Genomic DNA, 21786 nt, shown 5'->3' with positions numbered 1-21786 from the left:
CCACTCTCATATTGTGTCCCTCCAAACAAAAACCCCTTCCCTTTTCACATTATGGAAAAGTGTCCTTTTCTCAGGGCTCCTGGTTATCCTGGTACAACCAAACCCTGGCCTTGCTTTAAGTTAGGAGAAGAAGAAGCTGCATGCCACATTTGGTGGCCCCTAGCTCTTAGCATTTAGGAGGAGTTCTCGAACAAATGGGCTTGCAGACAGATGCACTCAAAAATATATAGATAGATAAATCCATTCTGGGACATATGTTGATGTACTTACTTCCTATTTCTGCTTTTAATTTTTTAGCATGTTTGTACTGTTGAAAGGAGCCACTAAGGAGCAGTCTTTCAAGATTGGCCAAGAAATTGCTGAAGCTGTAACAGCTACCAATCCGAAACCAGTAAAATTGAAATTTGAAAAGGTAAAAGGGAAAAAATACATTTTACCCTAAATGTATGGCTAAAACATATTATCTCTTTAAACCTGTTAGGAGTTCAGCTGTTCAATAAGATTTTTAATCTGATCAATGACTCAACAGAATTGTAGGTATTTTTGAGTACAGGGCTAGTAGTCCTTTCAACTACATTTTGTTGTCCTGCAATTGTCAGAGGAAGTCTGCAGAGAAAATTTAGACATAATTGAGTCAAAAAACCCACTACCCATAGAGAACTTGTTCCTGAATGCAGTATGGATCAAAATAATTCTAATATTATTGCACGTTCAAAAGAGCAGTAGAGACTGACTATAGTAGAAGTTGTTTTCATAAATGTGTCTTATTCACTTATATTCTTTCAATAATAATGGTTATATCAATTCAAGGGCCACTATATTGTTGAGATTATCCTTTCATTGAGTATTTTAAACTAATTTATTTTTTTAGAGAGGGAGATATGGCACAATTCAGTAAAATAATATTGAGAGTCTAGTTATTCTTCAAGTGATGGTCCCCATGTGTAGAGTCCACTGAGGGGTGCATAAGTGCGCCATGCAACTGAGATCAGAAGTTTTTTCATTAGCAGTGTCTGTCCATGCCAGTGTCATGTACCTCCTTGTTCTCCAGACTGAGTGCATAAGGGAAAGTATGGATCAATCACTTCTCCAATTCTTTAATATCTCCTATAATCTCAGACTGACTCTATCCAGTGTCCACAGCTTTATTAGTGTTCCTGTTTCACATTCTTCTCCCCCCCCCCCCCTTAGTTAACCTTTTCTAGATTAATAGTGTGGGGTATCCTCTGTCATTTGGGATACTTAGAATGCCCAAGATCCCCACCTCAAGCCCCATGCAGCCTGCCCCTAATTGTTCCTGCTTGGTGACATTCCATGAAATTTGCTTATGCTGCTTGGGTAGTCCCACATTCCCTCCAAGTGCAATATTTGTTGTTCCTTCCTACTGGAAGGAACCTGGAAGTCTTTCAAGTTACAGTTCAGAAGGTATCCTGGATCATCAGACTCCATGTACATTGGCCAGAGGTGCCAAGTGCCCCACCAAGCCTAGCTCCTAGCCTACTGCCTAGTTCCGGAACATCAGAATGCAGAGCTAAGGACTCTAGTGTAGATGGGAGGAGGGTAAAAGCAAACACTCACATGAAAAGCAAGAGAAATTATTTCTTTAGTCCTCATCTAAGAAGAGGACTTCCTCCCTTACACCCTCCAAATCTGGTGGGGACTCCATGCTCTGGTATGGATATGCCAGGAGTTTATGGGGAGCACGGATCCAACTTGTTTGGTGCCAAGAGTCGGGAAATGCAAATATGGGTCTCAGACATTTGAATACCTTCGTATGCCATTTAAGATACAGAATGATCACCCTATCCTCAATGATCCCACAGAGGTGACTGGTTTGCAGCTCTTGAGTTGAAAGATGCCTATTTCCACATAGACATTCACCCAGCAAACAAGAGGTTCCTGAACTATACAATGGGCCTAGATCAGTTATCAATGCAAAATGCTTCTCTTCAGTCTCTTGGTAACCCTAATGGTTTTCACAAAGATGCCATGCATGGTGGTAGCATAGTATGGCACCCCAGTATTTCCCTATTTTGGCTACTAACTGACCATAAATTGGTCATTCCCGGACAGTCTGTGGTCCTTTCCCTTTCAGACTTCCCCCCTTAGGACTTTAGGTAAACCTACAAAGTTTATGTTAGTACCCACACAAACTGTAGGGTTTATTGGAGAACTTTGGAGTCAGTTACAGACAAAGCATACTTACCCAGGACAAGAAAGTAAGCCCTGAGGGACCTCATCAGCCGGCTTTGATTGAGCCCTCAGACAACAGTGCACTAGATCAATCACAAGGCTACTATATCACAAAGCTTCCTGCACATATGTAACATCTTTTTGGTTCCATGTTCAAGGCCTTCGCATTTGGTTACCCTCCAAGCAGAAACAGTCGAGTCAGAAGAGTTTTGATTCCCTAGTGCTGGGGCATCTTTCATCTGGTGTGTGAAATAAGTTATATTCATAGGGCTTCCCAATGTTTCCTATTAATTACGGATGCCTCCCAGCTGAGCTGGAGCACATCTAGACAAAAATGTGGTTGAGGTTCTAAGCCCAATAAGAATCTAAACTTCAAATCAACAAACAGCAAGGGGTACATGAAGCCTTCCAAAGGTTCCGGCTTTTTTCATGTTATATCAAATAATATGACTACAGTATACTACATCTACAAACTAGAACGGGGTGGACAATCATTTTTGCACGGGGGCCACTTCAAAAATTTTAGTTTTTAGGGCTGTCAAGCGATTAAAAAATTTAGTCACGATTAATTGTGTGCATCTCCTCTTTGAAACACCGCCACAACGTTTCAACAGGGCAGCGCTGCATGGAGCCCGGGATCAGAAAGAGTCCCCAGCTGACCCCAGGCTCCATGCAGCACTGCCCCTATTAAGCGCTGCAATGGCGCATCAAAGGGGAAGTGCAACACAGAGCCCAGGATCAGCTGGAGTGCCCAGCTGACCCCGGGTTCCGCTGCCACGGGGAGCCCAGGATCAGCTGAGGGTGGACCCTGGGCTCCACAGCTGCTCCTTTAAAACACCGCCTCTGGCATTTCAAAGGGGCAGTTGCCCTGGATCCCAGGTTCTGGGGAAATGCTGTGCAGAGCCCAGGATCAGCTGGAGTCCCCAGCTGATCTGGGCTCCACTGCCCCTTTGAAACACGCGGAGATGGCATTTTTAAGGGGCAGCCGCTGCACAGGTTATCTCCAGCTTAGCTGTGAGGCGGCTGCTCCTTTGAAACACCGCCTCTGTGCGTTTCAAAGTGGCAGTGGAGCCTGGGTTCAGCTGGGGAATCACCAGCTGATCTTGGGCTCCACGTTGCGCTGCCCCTTTGAAGCACCGCAGCGCCACTTGAAAGGGGCAGCGCAGCATTAACGTGTTGAAAAAATTTATGCCTTAATCCTGGACTGTGTTAATCACAATCGTTAACGCATGTCAATTGACAGCCCTAATAGCTTTACTAGACTTTTTACCCTCATGCAAACTTCTTCAGTAGATGCATCCTTTAATAAAACATCCCTGCAAATCTGTGCACTCCTCCTTCTTGAATACTGCTTGTGAATTACATTCAGTGGAATACACATCACTTGAAGAAGAAAGGAAGATTGCTTATCTTTTAGAGTAGCTAGAGTTCTTTGAGTTGTGTGTATTCCTTTACGTACTCATCTTCCCCTCTCCTTTTGCACCTTTCCTAAGGTGATTCCACAATAGGGAAGAAACTGGAGAGTCAATTGGTCTGCACTTCCCCTTATGCCCTCTGTTTGGGTCATGAGGAAGTACAGACCAAAAGATACTGCTAATGAAAAATATAGTCTTGGGAGCATATAGTGTATGTATACCCAACAATGGAATACTCATAGGGACCACACATCTCAAAGAACTTTAGTTACTAGAAGGTAAGTAACTTTTCTTTAAGACTAGAATGGTAAGAGAATTCAGGTTGATGACTGCCATTGTTAAACTCAATGTGACTTTTTTTGTCTGAATATTATAGGATCCTCAGTTTGTATATCACATGCAGCAATATCTAGATCAGGGGTGGGCAATAATTCTTAATGGGGGGGCACTCAAAAAATATGTTAAGTGGTCAAGGGCCTTCCATGATATTAATGGAGGAGGTGCAGGATCTGGGATGGAGGCTGAGTGCAGAGGGAGCTTGAGGAAAGGGATTAGGGTACAGGAGGAGGCGTGGGATCTGGGAGGGAGTTTTGGTGAAGGGAAAGGGTTGTGATCTGGGACAGGAGACTGGGACCCAGGAGGGACTCCAGGGGCCCACGAGGGGGGATGGTGCAAGAGAGGATTCGGACCTGAAGCAGGGGTGTAAGAGGGAGTGCAGAGTCTGGGAGGGGATCATGCCCTGGAGGAAGTGTACAGGAGGGTTACAGAGTCTGGGAGGGGGTATGGGTACAGGAGCAGAGGTGCAAAGGTTTTGGATTACATGTGAGATAAGGCTATTAAGAGAGGGAGCAGAGGGTTTGGGGAGGAGAGGGTTTGGGGTTCCAGAGGCAGGCTCTGGCTGGGAGATGCTTACTTGGGCAGCTGCCAGCCAGTAGCCCTGCCCATTAGGTTCCTCAACCAGGCTCCCAGACTTTCATGCTCATGCAGGCTGCTCAGAGGAAGCCATGTGCTGCTCTGAATGATGGGAGATCTGGAGAGGGTTCCTTGTGTGCTGCTTGACCGGCAAACAGGAAGCTCCCATTAGCAGAGCAGGCATTTCTTTTATTTACTTTTTATTTGATTTTGTGAGGAAACAAAAGGTAAAAAAAGTTAAAATTAACAATTCCTTAGAAAAAAACTCTTAAGCATGAAATCATGTTATGTTGCCAATGAATAGCGGTATAAAGAAGCTACATGTTTTTAACACTACAGGTGTATTTGCCTTGTGTCTTGCAAACCAAGAAGAGGTATGTGGGGTACATGTATGAAACACTGGACCAAAAGGACCCAGTATTTGATGCAAAAGGCATAGAGACAGTTCGAAGAGATTCTTGTCCTGCTGTTTCCAAGGTAAAATACACACATTTTTTTAAGTTACAAATACAGTCTGTTGTTCCATTGCAAGCCTAAAAAACCTTTCAATACATGTCCCCATAAAAGTTCTGACTCTGGAGACCAAGACCTATCTCTGTTCTTTGAGGTTTTCTTCATTGTTTCTGACACTGTCGTGTGGTTCGATTTATTTTAGATCCAAGGGAAACCAGTATACTTCAGGGCTACTTAACCACTTTCTTATTTATTGCAAGCTTTAAGCAGGTAATATAGTTGTTTAAGTTTTACAAGCCTTAAGCACAATTACTATACAATTTAAACCTTAAATACTATACATTCTAAAGCAATTAATACAGCGCAAAGCAATGCAAAAGTAATTTCTAAAAGATTTACTATACACAATAATAAACCCTAATTCACTTACACTTCACCCGTATGCTACCTATAGTGCCAGGCAGGAGGTTATGGTTCCGTCTTTTCCCACTCATAGGAACACCACCGCTGATGTAGCTGGTGTGAAGGGCCTAATCACTTCTAGTTACATCAAGCAGGATGTGTGGGTTAATCCTGCCCATTCTATCCCATCGATTGTTCTTACTAAGCCCAATTTATAGCAGACAAAGACTTGGTCGTTCTAATAATATTTACCAATTGATTACGTATTGTACAGGATACATAAAATGCCCAATGCCCCTATTTGGGGTGCATCCTACTACTCAGGATGTTTCTGCTATGTGCACAGTTGACAGTTTCATGGCTGCATTTGTACTTTTTGCTTATCAGAACAAAAGTACCAGTACAAGGCTGCTTGTCCTGTGTTCTTGACGTGGTCTCACGTACCAGGCTTAATCTGCATTCTTATGCAAAACAATTCCTGATTCTCGGGCCTTGCCTGCGTGCTTTGTTACACCAGACTTGAGACAGGCCAGAATATCATGTGAGACCGTATCAAACGCCTTACTAAAGTCTAAGTATACCACATCCACCGCTTCTCCCTTATCCACAAGACTCGTTATCCTATCAAAGAAAGCTATCAGATTAGTTTGACATGATTTGTTCTTTACAAATCCATGCTGGCTGTTCCCTATCACCTTGCCACTTTCCAAGTGTTTACAGATGATTTCCTTAATTACTTGCTCCATTATCTTCCCTGGCACAGAAGTTAAACTAACTGGTCTGTAGTTTCCTGGGTTGTTCTTATTTCCCTTTTTAGAAATGGGCACTATATTTGCTCTTTTCCAGTCCTCTGGAATCTCTCCTGTCTCCCATGATTTCCAAAGATGATAGCTAGAGGCTTAGATACCTCCTCTATCAGCTCCTTGAGTATTCTAGGATGCATTTCATCAGGTCCTGGTGACTTGCAGGCATCTAACTTTTCTAGGTGATTTTTAACTTGTTCTTTTTTCATTTTACCTTCTAAAACTACCCCCTTCCCACTAGCATTCACTATGTTAGGCATTTCTACAGACTTCTCGGTGAAGACCAAAACAAAGAAGTCATTAAGCATCTCTGCCATTTCCAAGTTTCCTGTTACTGTTTCTCCCTCCTCACTGACCAGTGGGCCTACCCTGTCCTGCATTTTGCTTCAGCTACCCTGGTCATCCTCTTGCTTCTAATGTATTTATAAAAAGAGAAAGGAAACAGTAGTATGGAAAATACTGTTAACTTCAAATAAATTGAAAAACATCTGTCCATATGGTACATCCCTTTAAAGAGTGGACGAGGATACTGAAAGGTGTTCTAGAGATGAAAGTAAGCTGGTGTGCCCTAGTGTAGGGCTCTGGTAAGAAAAAGCCGGCCAGCTGGGGTACTTGACTCCAGCTGCTCCCAGCCAGGCTCCTGGCTCTCTCCTGCAGACTGTCTTGCTAAGAAGCAGGTAGCCGGCAGGTGAAATGGGCTGGTTGGGGCATGCGCGCACACACACATCTGGGGCTGCCCTATCCCCAAGCAACCTCCTGCCATGATCTTTAGAAAGGGCAGGGAGGCTGCAGCTGCTCATACCTGGAACTCTGCTGCTCTGCTCTTTCCCTGATTATCTAGGAGTGAGAGAAAAGTGCAGTTTACGTATCTTCCTCTCACTCTTTGCTGGCCAGGGGAGGGACAGAAGAGGAACACAGAAGGCTGTGTACTTTCTCCTCGCTCCCTGGGACTCGGGAGAAGAATAACAGGGACTTGGTATGTGTGGCTGCAGTCTCCCCACCCTCTTAAAATGACACTCTTACCCCCCTCCACATTCACCCCTACACACACACAGCTCCCTGCCCTGAGACATCTGTCCTGAATCCTACCCCACACATCCCACTATTCCGAGCCTCTCACACCATCAGCTCCCTGCCCTGAACCACCTACACACCCTCGCCCCCTGCCCTGAGCCCCTTGCCCTGACTCCTGCACCCCCCCACAACCCTCTGCTGTAAGCCCCTACACCCACAGACCCCTGCCCTGACTCCTGCACCTCCTACTCCTTTTCTTGAGCTCCTGACCCGCCACAGCCCTGTCCTGAGCCCTTCCTCACTCCACTAACCCTGACTTCTGCATCTCCCCACACTCATAGCCTCCTGCCCTGAGGCCCCCCCACCAGACATTCTAACCCCCTATCCTAAGGCCCTCCCCCACACTCCACCCCACACTTAAATTTCTTAAAAGTACTGTCATATTGCACTCACAATTCCCTGATCTGAGAGCCCTCTAGGGGGTGTGATAAAATAGTACCTGTAAGAATCTTCAGGTTACTTTCATCTCTAGGTGTCATATGTAATATTCTGTTTCAAAATTAAGAAAAAACTTTCCAAATAGTATAATGGCCATTTGCTGTATGTCATATAAATTCCATATAAAGTGCTGTTTTTAAGGTTTTCTTTGGTTTTCCAAATAAAAATAAAGGGATGGAATATACTCAGGGGTTTCTTAGAGGAAAAACAAAAATTGGTACTATTTTAACAAACATTTTTGAAATTATACTTAATATATATTATGAAATATTTCTTTACATAACAAACTCCTTTTACTAATGAACGAGAAGATGGATTTTTCACATTTCTCTTTTTGTTTTGAAGATACTTGAGCGTTCTATCAAGCTGCTATTTGAAACACGTGACATAAGTCAAATCAAACAATATGTTCAAAATCAATGTATGAAATTACTGGAAGGCAAAGCCAGCATGCAAGATTTCATCTTTGCCAAAGAATACAGGGGGAGTTCTGCCTACAGACCTGGAGCCTGTGTACCCGCCCTTGAAATCACAAGGTAAATGAGAGGCCTAAAAGTTCTAATTGTGGATTTATCAAACAGCTATTCTCAATCTTTTTTGTGCAGTTGGTTGTAGTTCTCAGCCTACTTCTCAGACGGCAGATGTCCATATCACAGACAACCATAGCAGTTAGTATTAGCCCAAGTTGGCTATATCAGAAGAGGGATCAAGAATTGAATAGTCATGGAAACTTAATTTCCTCCTGACTACTAGAAATTATTACTCAAAGTCAAGAACAAGGCCAGCTGTCAAAGCAATATAGTGAAAGCTATGCTATAATTGACTGTTCTGTTTATAAAGGACGTCAGTCTTTGAGGTCATTTCTCACTGGAAGTAGATTAATTTTGTAGAAAAAAATGTTGCTAGTGAATTTCTTCATTTTAATACTATCAAGCCTCTCTTCTGCCTTGGTTTGTGATATTAAACAGCAATGCAGATTAATAAAAGAAATTCTGATTTTCTTGTCAGCTGCATATGAACTGTTGAGGGTATTTTGCCAATCTCTTTAATTTTTCCAAATAATCAATACAGAATTTCTTAAACTTGTAGCCATATTTTTCATAGAAAAAAATTAATACCTAAAAATAAACCCTGCTCTTAGCTCAAAAATATAAAGCCATTTGTATTCTGGACATTTTGTGCTCATTTTAGTATTATGAATGCTCTTTTATAAAGTGTTTCTTTAACTTAGGGGTAGTCAAAAGGTGACCTGTAAGACATATATGACCTGTGGCCACCCTCCTGTAAATTCTGGAGGAAAAGCTGTTTGGATTTAGATCAGGGGTGAGCAATAGAACTGCAGTGGTTCGCCAAGGTTAGCACTTGGGCCACTGCCTCTATACTTATCTGCGACTGCAGATATAGGCAATCGCAGTTCCCATTCATGGGAACTGGTGGTCCGTGTCTTGCAGGAGCTACAATTCCCCCATATCTGCAGAGGTGCAGGTGAATACACTGGTGTGGAGGCCCGTCAGGAGCTAACCCTGGCAGATCAGATCTACCCCTCGGGCCAGTATTTGTCCACTTCTGATCTAGATGGAGCATAGTTTGCTAAGAACTGTATTTCCATGTTGAATATACTAGAGTTATAAAGGGTTAACCTTACTGGGTGATGCTTACCAGGTAAGCAGTTAACCAATTAAATTTAACATTTAATCAGATGACTTTTTAAATGGAATTTTACATCCCGAGAACATACCTCTGTTTTAAGACAACTTGCAGAATGCCTCTTTTTGTGCTTGTATGATGCAGAACTCAGACTTCAGGAGAGCTGTCTATATGGCCTTCTCTTGGGTCAAATTTGGGTGCTCTGATTTAAATGCCTATTTGTTTCATTTGCTACTATTTAGTTTTAAGATCCATTGTGAGGACTTTTGTTTTTTAACAGGAGGATGCTTGCATATGACCGTCGCTCTGAGCCACGAGTTGGGGAAAGAGTACAGTATGTCATCGTGTATGGCATGCCAGGATTGCCTCTTATTCAGCTGGTGAGGCGGCCCATTGAGGTCTTACAAGATACCAACCTGAGGCTGAATGCCACTTACTACATCACCAAACAGATTCTTCCACCTCTGGCAAGAATCTTCTCACTAATTGGCATAGATGTTTTCAGCTGGTATCATGAATTGCCCAGGGTAAGCATATCAGATAACTCAATCTATCTGTAGTATTTGGATTTGATTACATTTAAAACAAAAAGAGCTCTCTATGATGTAGCAGCAAGGGTAATTTATTTTGATGCCTAAATGTCTAAATTAAATCACCAAACCCTCTCTGCTGTTCTTTTGTTTAGTAAAGTTAGTTACCTTTGCAGCTCTTGCGCTCAAGGTTAGTCCTATCCATATCATCAGTTGTGTTTCCTGGCTTCTACCAAAATTAATCCAAAATAATAAGTATATATTACATTTGTTCTTTTGAACATATCTGGATATGAATCTGGTTGTATAATCACCCTTTAAATTTCTCTCTAATGCTTACATGCATCCACTCAAAACCTGTGAAAGGCTGAGGTACTTATCTGGCTCTCTTGGAAAAGTAAAGTTTATATTTCTACATCAATATGTTTTGGGGAGATGATGCACAAAAATAGCAAGAAAATATTTAAAAAGTGAATGAAAAGAAATTTAAAACCCTGATGTCTAAGAAACTCTGTGAATTGCCCAGGAATATTCAGGAGGAAAAATTCTACCCTGGGTTGAGATGTAGTAAGTGAAATGTGGGGTAGATTTATTTTGTTTTTCTCAAGATAGGGTAAAAAATTGTGCTTATAGGAAAAGCTAGCTTTACCCTTAACTCTATACAGACTGGCACCCCTCCCCCAGTGTTGTGTTGTTTAATTGTCACTTAATAGAATCATTATTAAAAATGTGCAGCAGTCTTGTTTTTATGCTGATAATGTGCATACAATGTGCTTCTTTCACATTCATTAATCCCTGTGACATTCACACAAATTAATACTTTGAGGGGTAGCCGTGTTAGTCTCTAACTTTAAAAAAAAAAAAAAAGAGTAGTCCTGTAGCACCTTAGAGACTAACAAATATATATATAGTATCATGAGCCCAGCTGCAAATTAATACCTTCAACAAATTGCTCTAGCAGGGGTTCTACTGAAACAAGACGTCCCAGGGAAACTTGTCCATTCCTTGGTGCTTTCTCTGGATAGTGGGGAGATTCTTCCTTCTAATAACAGCTGGCTGCTCATCACCCTTTTCTGGAACCTGGTGCATTTTACACCTTCGTCATGTACCCCAGAGATCAAACTCTGTCATGACGAGAAACATCCAAATTCCCCTTGTTTTTTCAGTGTACCCTAGTTTGGCATTTCCCAAACTATGGGCCGCGGTACCAGGCTGCAGGAAAAAACTACCGAGCCTCAGCGTGGTTGCTGGGGTGTTCTGTGCTCCCGGAGTGCCCATGTGCTGCCGAGTCCCCCAAGCCCTCGGCAGGCCTGGATGGAGTCTGCAGCCGGATGTTCCGGCTCCCAGCAGAGTCCTAGCTAGGGGAGGGGCAGTGGGGGGCGAGGAGGAGGGGAGAGCCGGCCACCGGAAGCAGCACTGGACAGGGGAATTGGAGTGGAGCAGGGAGTTTGGGGGGCCAGTGGAAGCAGGGCTGCTGGGGGGCACAAGGTCAGGGGTAGGGAGCTGGCCGGGGAAGATGGGCAGGAGGAGAGAAGCAGCCGCCAGAAGCAGGGCTGGACAGGGCAGCGGGGCTGGCCAAGGGAGATTGGAAGGAGAAGCGGGGGAGAACTGGCTGTCCGGGAGGGGGTTGGGGGAAGTGGGGCTGACCAGAGGCGCAGCCGGGCGGAAAGGTGTGGGGGGGTACTGACCCAGCCATATGCAGATCTCGGGGCGCTATCCCCCCTTCTCCCCCCTCCCGCAAAGCACAAATTAGTCCGGCCCAGGGATTCTATTGTTCCCCCCCACACACACACACACACACACACTCATGCAGCCTAAGCACATTTACCAGCCAGGCAGTTCGAAACTATGAACTGATACATCTAGTAATAATAAAACGTACCTAATGAGAAAATACCAGACATGCTATATGTCTGTTTTTTTCTCAGTTTGTTTTTTATGTGTTTATATTTTTAGGCTGCAAAAAGCAGTACTGGGGAAAAAAAGGGTTCCAACTAAAGTAAAAAGTTTGGGAAACCCGGGTCTAACCAGCTTTCTGTCTGTCTTACAGTCCATCCATATTCCTTAACTTGCTGGCAAGAATATTGTGGGTGACCATATCATAAGCTTTGCTACAGCTGGCACGGGGGGGGTTTGGGAGGACCAGAAACAACTTATTTGAATATTCATTATTTGATTAATGAATATGCAAATATGCGAATGAATGTTACCAGTTCTCCAAAAGTTCGTGAATGGATTTACTGGTCCCTGCGTCAAAAAGTTTGGGAACGCCTGCTCTAGTTTCTGCTACCATGTGGTAGACAAGTATTACTCCTGGCATTTTGGTTCACTCACTGCAAGGGACACCTGTACACTCTGTTTCACCATATCCCACCCTACTGAATACAAAACAGCACAGCTCTCCATAGTGACAGATTAAAATCTCAAAAAAGAAGTTTTGTGGCAGCAATTGGGTGAGAGGAGGCAGAGACCAGGCTTGTATTTCACATGTTTGCTTTCTTAAAGGCTGAGGAGCTGGGAGAAGTATCCTGAAAGCGGAGAGTTATATGTATGCAGTGACTGGAGGGGGGGAAGGCCAAGCCCAATAAAGGTCTGTCTGGGCTGAGGCAGAAAAGTCTGACCAGGGCACAGGGAAGGGAACTTGGTGGAAGACTCTTTAACAGGAGTTGGAAACCAATCTCGGTGTTTTAAGAACAACCTGACATTTTGGTGAATCCTAGAGCCTGTTTCTTAAAGTATCGTGGGGTGTTTGGGCCAAAATCACCAGTGGATGGACATGAAAAATGTGTGACAAGGAATTGCATTAGTACTTGGAAAGTAAACTTGGTCAGGAGACAGATGGAACTCCAAAGAGGGGAAAAAAGTGTTTACTTCTGTTTGTGTTCTATTTGGGGGCCAAAAATGTGTGTGCCTCGTATGTGAAATGAGAAAATTTGGAATTTCAGCTATGGGCATACTCAGAAATTAGTTAGACCAGCCCCTAAGAACTTTTGCAAGACCCAAACTAAACTGATTTGCGAATGTAGGTTGGCAAGATGAGTTCCTTCTGCCTAGGAATATGTCTATCGGGTAATTCTGTTACTGATCCTTTCTGCTGCTGCCTCATGTGAAGCTTTGCTGTAAAGCAGCTCACGGGGTATATGGTGGCCTTGCTATATGTAGCTTAATACATATTGAAACATTTAGGGGTAAGTCATAGACTTCAGATGAAGAGACATGTTGCAGTTCTTGTTAATAACTAACACATGAACCCATGAGCTGCAGATCCTGTTAAATTTATGCACTTTAAAAATCTGATGAATGCCTTGGGCATAAATATAGCTGCCCACTTAAGAGTTCCTCATTTCTTACATTTTTTATAGATCCAGAAAGCTGCCTGCACGGCCCGCACCGAGCTTGAAGGCCGAAAAGGCACAATCTCCCAGTATTTCACCACCTTACACTGTCCTGTGTGTGATGAACTGACACAGCATGGAATTTGTAATAAATGCAGAAGCCAGCCACAGCATGTGGCAGTGATTCTCAATCAAGAAATTCGAGAGTTGGAACGTAAGCAGGAACAACTGGTCAAGGTAGGAATAAAGTAGATACAGCATTTTGTTACTGATCATTTAGTCAGCTGCCTATGATGCAGAGGTGCAAAATTAGCTGGAATAATGGCTGAACCTTTTCCCCTTATGGTAAAGAAGATCATGGGGCAATATTTTAGAAGATCATGGGGCAACATTTTAGTAAAATACTTATACTTCTGAAACTAAACTGAAGCAGAAAGTACAATCCCAGCTGCATCATACTGAGTGCTATCTTCTTGTATTTGTATCTTTGTCTAATGTTTGTACATTGTGTCTGACACCGTCAGTAGCCTAACACTTCACAATACTGAAAAACAAAATGCTTAGAACAAGATGTGTGTCTCTTATCTGTATTCTTCCCAGCAAAAGATTATGAATGTTAGACATTTTTTGTGGTGAAAATAGCAAACGTTATCTAGATTACAAAAGATAGGCATTTTGTACCAAAATAACTGATGAATTTCCAGTTTTACTTCAAATACCAAGAAGTATTCTGAAAAACAATATATACATGAAGCTGACAGCAGTATGAAAGGGGTCTAGATAAATCTGTGTGAAGCACTAATCATCTTCTTCCTATTTAGAAATAACGGCAAGGTGAGACAAAAATCTTCTATATCCTGATAAGACAGTGTCACTTAATTTAAATCTCAGACTAAGGTTCTTGGATGAAACTAAACATTCAGTTTGTAGATACATTCAGAAAAGCAAATAGTTCCATTCGGTCTAACTTATCAAAGAAATGAAGAGTAATTTAAATATGTATTGATCTGTACTGACGCTGGCATTCACGAGTGGTTGACAGAGCTGTAAGGGGCAATTATATATGTGGAGTCCCTGGACTGTTTGCTCAAAAGTTAAGATTTTGTAATAGTGTTATGCTTAAACGAAGCACACGAGATGTTTTATGGGGGAAAAGGCGGTAAGCGCGCGCGCGCGCGCACACACACACTCTCTCTCTCTACCTCCCTCCCTCCAGATGATATAGTTACCAGTCCAGAGTCTGGGTCAATCTAGTGGCCAGCTAGATCGAGCAGGGCCTTGTCTGTCGATCGATCCGATGCTCCTCTCCAGACAGTGACAGACAAACCCATGTTCCATAGCAAAACACCCTGCTTTTTATAAACCGTTTCTCTTGTTGAAATCCATGGATTCTGCTTTGTCTGCTTGTGACAGGAACGTTATCTTTTTCATGTGAAGTGTTCCCAAAACATCTCTCGAAGGCTCATCCTGTAATCAATCGTCCTTTTGGGGTGCTTGCTCCGCTTTAAGGTCATCAATCTGCCAATTATCCAATCTTCTTGTGAGTAGGGGGTATACATCGATGGTTAGAGATGGCTCCTCTGCAGCCCGGTTGTCTCGTGCTCTGGCCTTTCCCATGCTCGCTTACCCCCCTTCTTCGGCCATCTGGTTCTAAAGCCATATAACTTTGCATCTTATCTTGACACATTCACACTCCCTTTCATACACAAGAATTGTCCGAAGTTACAGATCTGCATGGCAAAGCAAAAGCATTGTAAATCAAGGCTTGGCCTTCAACATTACCAGAATTCCTCTAATCTTATTAACACAGCCACAATATCCAAGACTGTCTTTCTACTTTAGAACATTTACTAAACTTGAGAACAAAGATAATAGACCTTCAATTGAAAGGACTTAATTTGTAAAATATTAAATGTATGTAAATAAATATATATATAAAAAATATACGGGGCTTGCCGAGCTGCAGCGCATGCGCAGAACGCTGAAACCCGGCTCTTCCAGGTTGTAATCTACTCGCCACGGGCAAGTAGATTACAAAGACTGTCGAGGGCGGCGGGGGTGTGTGTGTGTGTGTGTGTGTGTGTTCTGGGGCCTGTTCAAAAACATCTGACAGTCTGGATTTGGCCCATGGTCTGCCTACTGACTACTTTGATCAAGGCCATCAAACAAACAAAAAAAATTTCTCCAGAATGGGATGAAAGAAGAGAAGTGCATCCTGATAAAGGTCCTTTGAGGCTTTCATCCCCACCAGAATGGAGATCATAACACTGGCGAAGACCATCATGTTGTGATGTATCAGGGAGCAACCTACTAAAGAATAGTTGTCACTCCTGCTCTCTAACCTGCAGTGAGTGCCCTTTACAATGGTTTACTGCTGGTAGCCTCCAGCCAGGACTGTTCACAAACACCCTCCAGCATACAAGTCACTCCTAGCTAGATCTGTGTTGTCAGCTGCAGCCAACCAGCTGTATCTTACCAGCCTCCATTATACAGCTGGGTTATCCCATAAAACTCCCAGTCTTCAATTTTTCCTCCAGAAATGTATGTCCAGCTCCCTCCTGGACAATGCAACGTTGTATAAAATCTGTTCCTAATTTAATAGAAACAATATGCACAATACTTGCCCGCCCAAGAGAACTTTCCCAGATACTTCAGTTGAAACAGACTGGATAGATCAAACGAAGTTTATTAGCTACAAAGAGGTTTTAAGATTTGAAGATGCTCACTGACAAAACTCCTTATATCAGGACCTCGTCTCCCAGAGTTCAACAAATACTTCCTTCTGGTGCTGTGAACTCAATGGGTAGAGACTGAGAGAAGGTTGCCTTGATGTTTTTGGCCCTCCTTTTATAGTGTCAATCACTTCCTTGAAAAATACTTCCATCTGAGATTCAGGAATCAGAGTTTATGTGGAAGGATATTTCCTGCTGTTTTTTCCTTACCCATTTGAACATTTGTCATTTATGTCCACCTGGTGGTACTCGGTGACTTCCGTCCACCTGTAGACTCATTTTTCCATTTTCATGCATCCAACTACCCCATTTCCTCCGTGGTCTCAATGCTTTTCCTTTGGTGCGGAACTTACCCCTCCCCCAGAACCTCAACTTTGTTCTCTTTGCCCTTACTGGGTGACTCTTTGAACCCCTGATGGCCTGCTCCCTTGCTCACCTCTTAGGTGATCTTCTTGGTCACTGTCACTTCCTCACAATGTGTCAGCAAACTGGGAGCCATGATAGCGGCCCATGCTTCACTGTTTCCCATGCCTTCACTCCAGATTCCTTGCAAAGCGCTCTCCTCGTTTCACTTCTACCAGTGGATCCTAAGCAATATTTCCATCAGGAAGCACACCCTGCATTCCTTCCACTGCTAGCATTTTCCCTTCAGCGCACCTGTACCTAACACACCTCCCCTTTTCTCTATGTTGCTGTCACCAACTGCTGTCACAACCATTCTCTTTTCTCGCAACATCTCTGCAGCTGCATTGCAAACTGTTACATGCTCTCTGGCCTGTGTCCCCCTCTCCCTGGGGGTCATGGCCCTCTCCATGCAGGCTCATGCTACCACCTGGCTTTCCTTGCATGTATTGTGGCAGGATATCTGACGGGCAGCCCCTTGATCCTCCATCCATATCTTTAGTGACCATTGTACCATCACCCCTGCCGTGGCGGCAAATGCAGCTGTTGGTGAAGCTGTCCTTCAGATTGTTCTGGAGAGCCTTTGTGCCTTTCTCAATACTAAGTATTGCTCGCTACTTCCCTATGTTTGGAATCTACGTAGGGACCATCATTCAAAGAAGAGGAGAAGGTTACTTACTCTAACTGGAGTTTCTTCTAGATGTGTGGCTCCTATCTGGATTCCAGTCACACTCTCCATCCCTCTGCTCCAGATTCTGCTACTGCTTGATAAGAGAGAACTGGAGTGGCATCAATGTGCACAGCCTCTTAAGGCCTCAGACCTGCCAAGTGGCTGATGCACAACACATGCTTGGGTCAAAGACATTACTAAGAACAATTCTGGCGCATGGTGCATATGTGCACCCATGTTTGGAATACAGATTGGGACTACACATCTCAAAAAACCTCCAGTTACTGCAGGTAACTTCTCTTCCCACAAATCTGCCTTACCAGGTGAAGCTGTCACACCTCTTCCACTGTGTTATGCCAGTAATATCAATATATTTCATCACCTTATAAAACAGATAGTCACGATTTTTCAGATTTAATTGGAAGAGGTACCAGAACCCCATTTCCCGCTAGACGTTCTCTAGACATATCATCGGAGCACCCAAAGGCCTGGAGTATATTTTTTTTCTCTCACCCTACACTCAAGTTCCTGGTTGTTGACACCATTAATTAATGGAACAAGCAATAGTGACCTCAGTCAATACCATCTGACAGAGGTAAAAAGACTGGATCTTCTGGACCACAAGAATACATTTTCAGCATCTCTGCAGTTCAGGGGCTACTCAGGGCCTCTGTCTTGCACCAGAATGGTGAAATAGCGGCTTCTGCCCAGCAGGGAGGAGAGACTCAGCGCTTCATCTCAGTGGTGTGCGCCTGCTGGGGTTTCAGCAGAAAATGGGCACCTTGCACAGGGCTGAGCTCCAGCAGATATGTCCTATCTCTTAAACTGCTGGAGATGGTTATATGCAGTTCAGAGGGTCAGTAAGTTTGACCATCCCTGTTGTTAGATCCTCATACTGACAGTTTTCCCATTTACTGAAACCAAAGCTTACTTCACCTAATGCAAATTGTTATGAGATACTTAGCATAAGTTAACAGAATTATTGTATTTTAGGCCCGTATCGCTGTTAAAATGTTTGTACTTAATGTTGTTAGTTCTTAGTGCATACTTATATGGTGTGCATAACACATATCATTAGTATGATATATATTTATATGCTAGCCAGCATACATTAGTCAACAGGGCGGAGGCCGAGTGGAAAAGGAACAGAGATAGGGCTATGCTGGTTGCTGTCTCTACCTTGAGAAATGAGTGACCTTTCAGAAACCAATCGTCCAGATAGGGAAAGACAATTATGATGTCTGGTGGCAGTCTTAAAGACAGGCTTGGGCAAAATATGGCCCGCCAAGCCACCAGATCCAGCCCACGGAGGCAGCTGGGAGCCCCAAGCAGGCTCCTCAGCTTGCCCCGCAGTCCCACGCAGAAAAGTGGCTGCAAGGCTTGGTTTCTGTTTTGAAACTGTAGGGGAGGGGGAATTTTTAGGAGCCGCCCCGCCCAGGCACATTCCCATTGTCCTAGTTTCTGGCAAAAAACAGCCAATGGAAGCTGCTTGTTAGAATAACAGGCATCTAAGAAGAATCTCGCCCCTGCTCCTGGGCTCAGTTGTTCATGATGCACATGGCCAGCCAGGCTGGCTGAGAAAAATGGTAAGCTTGGCAGGCAGGCAGGCTAGTTTGGCAGCTGGTAAGTATGTCTCTTGGCCACAGCCTGCTTCTGGCACCCCAGCCCTTTCCTGCCCCAACTCTCTGTCGTCCCCGTCCCCCCCACACACACACACTCAACATACCCAAACCCTCTGTCCCCCTTATACCGATATCCCCTCCTACCCTAGGTCACATCCCAAACCCCTGCACTCCAGTTCCCTGCCCTAGGTCACAACCGCCTGCTTCATTTCAATTCCTTCCTGCACCCCAGTTCCTTACCCCAAACTCCCTTCTGCACCCAACCTCCATCCCAGACCTCGCATCTCCTCCATTAATATCATGGAAGAGTGCGGCCCTCGACCACTTTCCAAAACCTTGAAGTGGCCCCAAAAATTCTTGCCCATCCCTGCTTAAAGAGAATGGAGGGACTCCTCTATGGCATCACCGAACACCTGTTTTCCCTTGAAGGGAAGATCCTTGATGGTATATTGTACCTACAATAGTACTCTGTACCTACAGTTGAAGCCTGGAACAAATGAAATGTACATTAAGTTCATGTCTGATCTCTAAGGATTCGGATCGGTGCTGCTTGAAAAATCACATTGAGAATGTCCTGACAGCGCTAATTTATAGCTGTTTCTGCAGTTGTTTTGCCTTCCCTTCTCTTCAGAACTTGATCAGTAATACACACTTGCCTGAGTGGCTTGCCTTGTTCCCAGTGCTAGCTAATAGGACTGAGTGAAAAATCTTGTCCCCTGTATGTTCTATGTAGTATCACTTAACTGACTCCTGGGAGAATTAAGAACCAAGCAATATAGAAGGTCATCCCTTTGTCCACCTGCTGCTATCACTAGACCATGTTTTACCAATTTCTGAGATTTTATTGAGTTTTGTAATATTTGGTGGTTTCCTGAAGTCATGTGATTTACGTGAGAATCTCAGCTTTCTAAAAACAAAATGTTAAGGTTTTTGTCCTTGAGGTTATGGAGAAAAGCTTAACGTGTAAATTCTAGAGGCTTAGAAACCAAATAACAAATAAAAAGAATCCATATTTTTTAGAATATCACAGGAGGGTGGAGTAGCCCTAATAAATGCTTGGGCTTGGTGATATTACGTAAGATGGAGTGGAATAAAGGAACTTGCTTCCCTTTGATTATTAGACTAGTTTAAAGTTATACAGTCAGATGTGAATTTAGTAAGGATCATAAAACATAAAAGGATACTGACGTGTAATTGGAAGCAGGTTTAAGAGATCTTTGAGGGACAGAAGAGAAAGAAGAGTTAGAGCTAAAAGAAAGGGAGCAGTAAGCCTGTTAAGATTTGCAATTGAAGCCTTAGAGAGAGATTGCATGATTGCACCAGGGTGGCTTGCCCCTATTGTTCAGCTTTGTTCAACCAGGTTACACATTAAAAGGCAGATAATTGTTTACATATGATCACAGCTTCAAATGCCTTTGATTTCCAATATTAAATCCTCAGTTAAAGTATATTTTCATTATAAATATGATCATATCCTGATATTTTAAAATTAATTTGTCAATGTATTTGACTTATTTCTTCCATGTACTGCCACATGGTAGCAGAACTGGGGAAATGAGATGTGTAACTAGTTGTTGGTCTCAGTTCACTCTAATGTCCACACCCCAATCACATTGTCAGTTGATACTTGGACACTCCAAAAGACAGTGATAGCATGGAAAATAGAATGGTGTTGAGGGGCCTCTGCCAGAGCTTTACCTGTTCTGTTGATTGGACTTTACACAGGTAGTTGGAACTAAATTCATTTAAAAGGAACAGTCATCTGAGTCTTATTTATTCTTGATTTATAAAAGTCCTCTCCTAATTGTATTTTAAAAGAACCTGTTTTCTTTTTTTAATATATCTAGATATGCAAGAACTGTACAGGTTGCTTTGATCGACAGATACAGTGTGTGTCTCTGAACTGTCCAGTACTGTTCAAGCTATCCAGAGTGAGCCGAGAATTATCAAAGGCACCTTATCTCCGACAACTACTCGACCAGTTTTAAATGATCTGTATTACAGGATTCTAGGTGCTATTTTTTCAGTGTTTACTACACTAAAACTGTTGTGCATGGTGCTTTTTTCAATGTTCATCTAGTCCAAGATTTCCATTTTAGCTGTTGGTTTATTATCTGAAGAATAATGAACAATTAACTAAATGAGAAATACACTTGCTGATCTATTCGCTTTTTAAGATGTACAAATTACTTCATTCTTTCACCTTTTTAACATACTGTTTTATAATACAGATGTTGAAATAGCTATGTGTAACATCTTGTAAATCCATTTCAAAGTAGAAGTCAAGTTTACTTCCCAGTGGGTTGCTGTGGAAGGAGCACTGAAAACCTCTTGAAACAATGAAACCATTAGTGTGTGTTCTTGAACTGTCAGTATCAAGACGTGTTACTTATAGATATATTATCCATTCACTTTATAATTTTGTCTGCAAAATATTTTGTAAATACACTTTTTTACTTTTCAAACAACTGAGTAAAATAATGTGCAATGAATTTTATACAGATAATTTTAAAGTTGGTTGGTATATTTCCTCCTAAGTTTTGCTTGATTTCAAGTAGATTTGTTATTTTGATCAAACTGTGCAAACAGTAGTATTGTGTAGCATTTCTAAACATTATTTTCTATAAATCGCTGTCTTGCTTTAGCTATTAATGGGGCATTGTGAGGAACTGTGCAAAGACATTTTTGTTACAAACCTGTGGGACTGTTGCAATACTTTAAATATAAGAAATTTTATTCCATTTTTGCTTCTTTTGTATAGACATTTCTATTGCTTCTAAATATGCTTAAAATATTTTCTTTCCTTATGTACTGTACAGTTAAATCTTATTTGCCATCATCTTGACAAAATGTGTATTTAGAATATTTGTATAACTGTATAAAATGAAAAAGGAATTATGTGGTCGGTGCATTGTTTTCTAAACTGGAAATCATTTTGTTTTAGAAGTTAATAATTGAAACCATATTAAAATTGAATAAAATATGCCATACAGAAAATCTATATGCATTTTTTTTTAACATTTGCAATTCAGATCATTCAGCACATGCATGAATTATTGAAGGAGACAGGCTAATTAGCAGACTTGGCTTTCTTCCATTTGGTCAAAACAGTAATATTGTTTCATAGTTGTTGTTCTCATGGAGCATACTGCCCATCA

General features: G+C 42.6%; 1 protein-coding gene across 2 annotated transcripts in view; it reads left to right on the top strand.

Moving 5' to 3' along the window:
• The window catches only part of REV3L (REV3 like, DNA directed polymerase zeta catalytic subunit), a 222351-nt gene extending 200726 nt beyond the window's left edge, over positions 1–21625 (top strand). For both annotated transcript variants that reach the window (XM_075923987.1, XM_025184747.2), the window contains exons 27-32: positions 298–412; positions 4860–4997; positions 8036–8226; positions 9618–9864; positions 13230–13439; positions 20476–21625. In XM_075923987.1, coding sequence (XP_075780102.1) covers positions 298–412; positions 4860–4997; positions 8036–8226; positions 9618–9864; positions 13230–13439; positions 20476–20616 — 1042 coding nt within the window. In that variant the 3' untranslated portion in view covers positions 20617–21625. The remainder of the gene's footprint in view (positions 1–297; positions 413–4859; positions 4998–8035; positions 8227–9617; positions 9865–13229; positions 13440–20475) is intronic.
• Positions 21626–21786: the final 161 nt, after the last annotated feature.

The sequence above is a fragment of the Pelodiscus sinensis genome, chromosome 3 (assembly GCF_049634645.1).
Source record: "Pelodiscus sinensis isolate JC-2024 chromosome 3, ASM4963464v1, whole genome shotgun sequence".
In the NCBI taxonomy this organism is placed as follows: domain Eukaryota; kingdom Metazoa; phylum Chordata; order Testudines; family Trionychidae; genus Pelodiscus; species Pelodiscus sinensis.
This window is presented reverse-complemented; position numbering and strand designations above follow the sequence as displayed.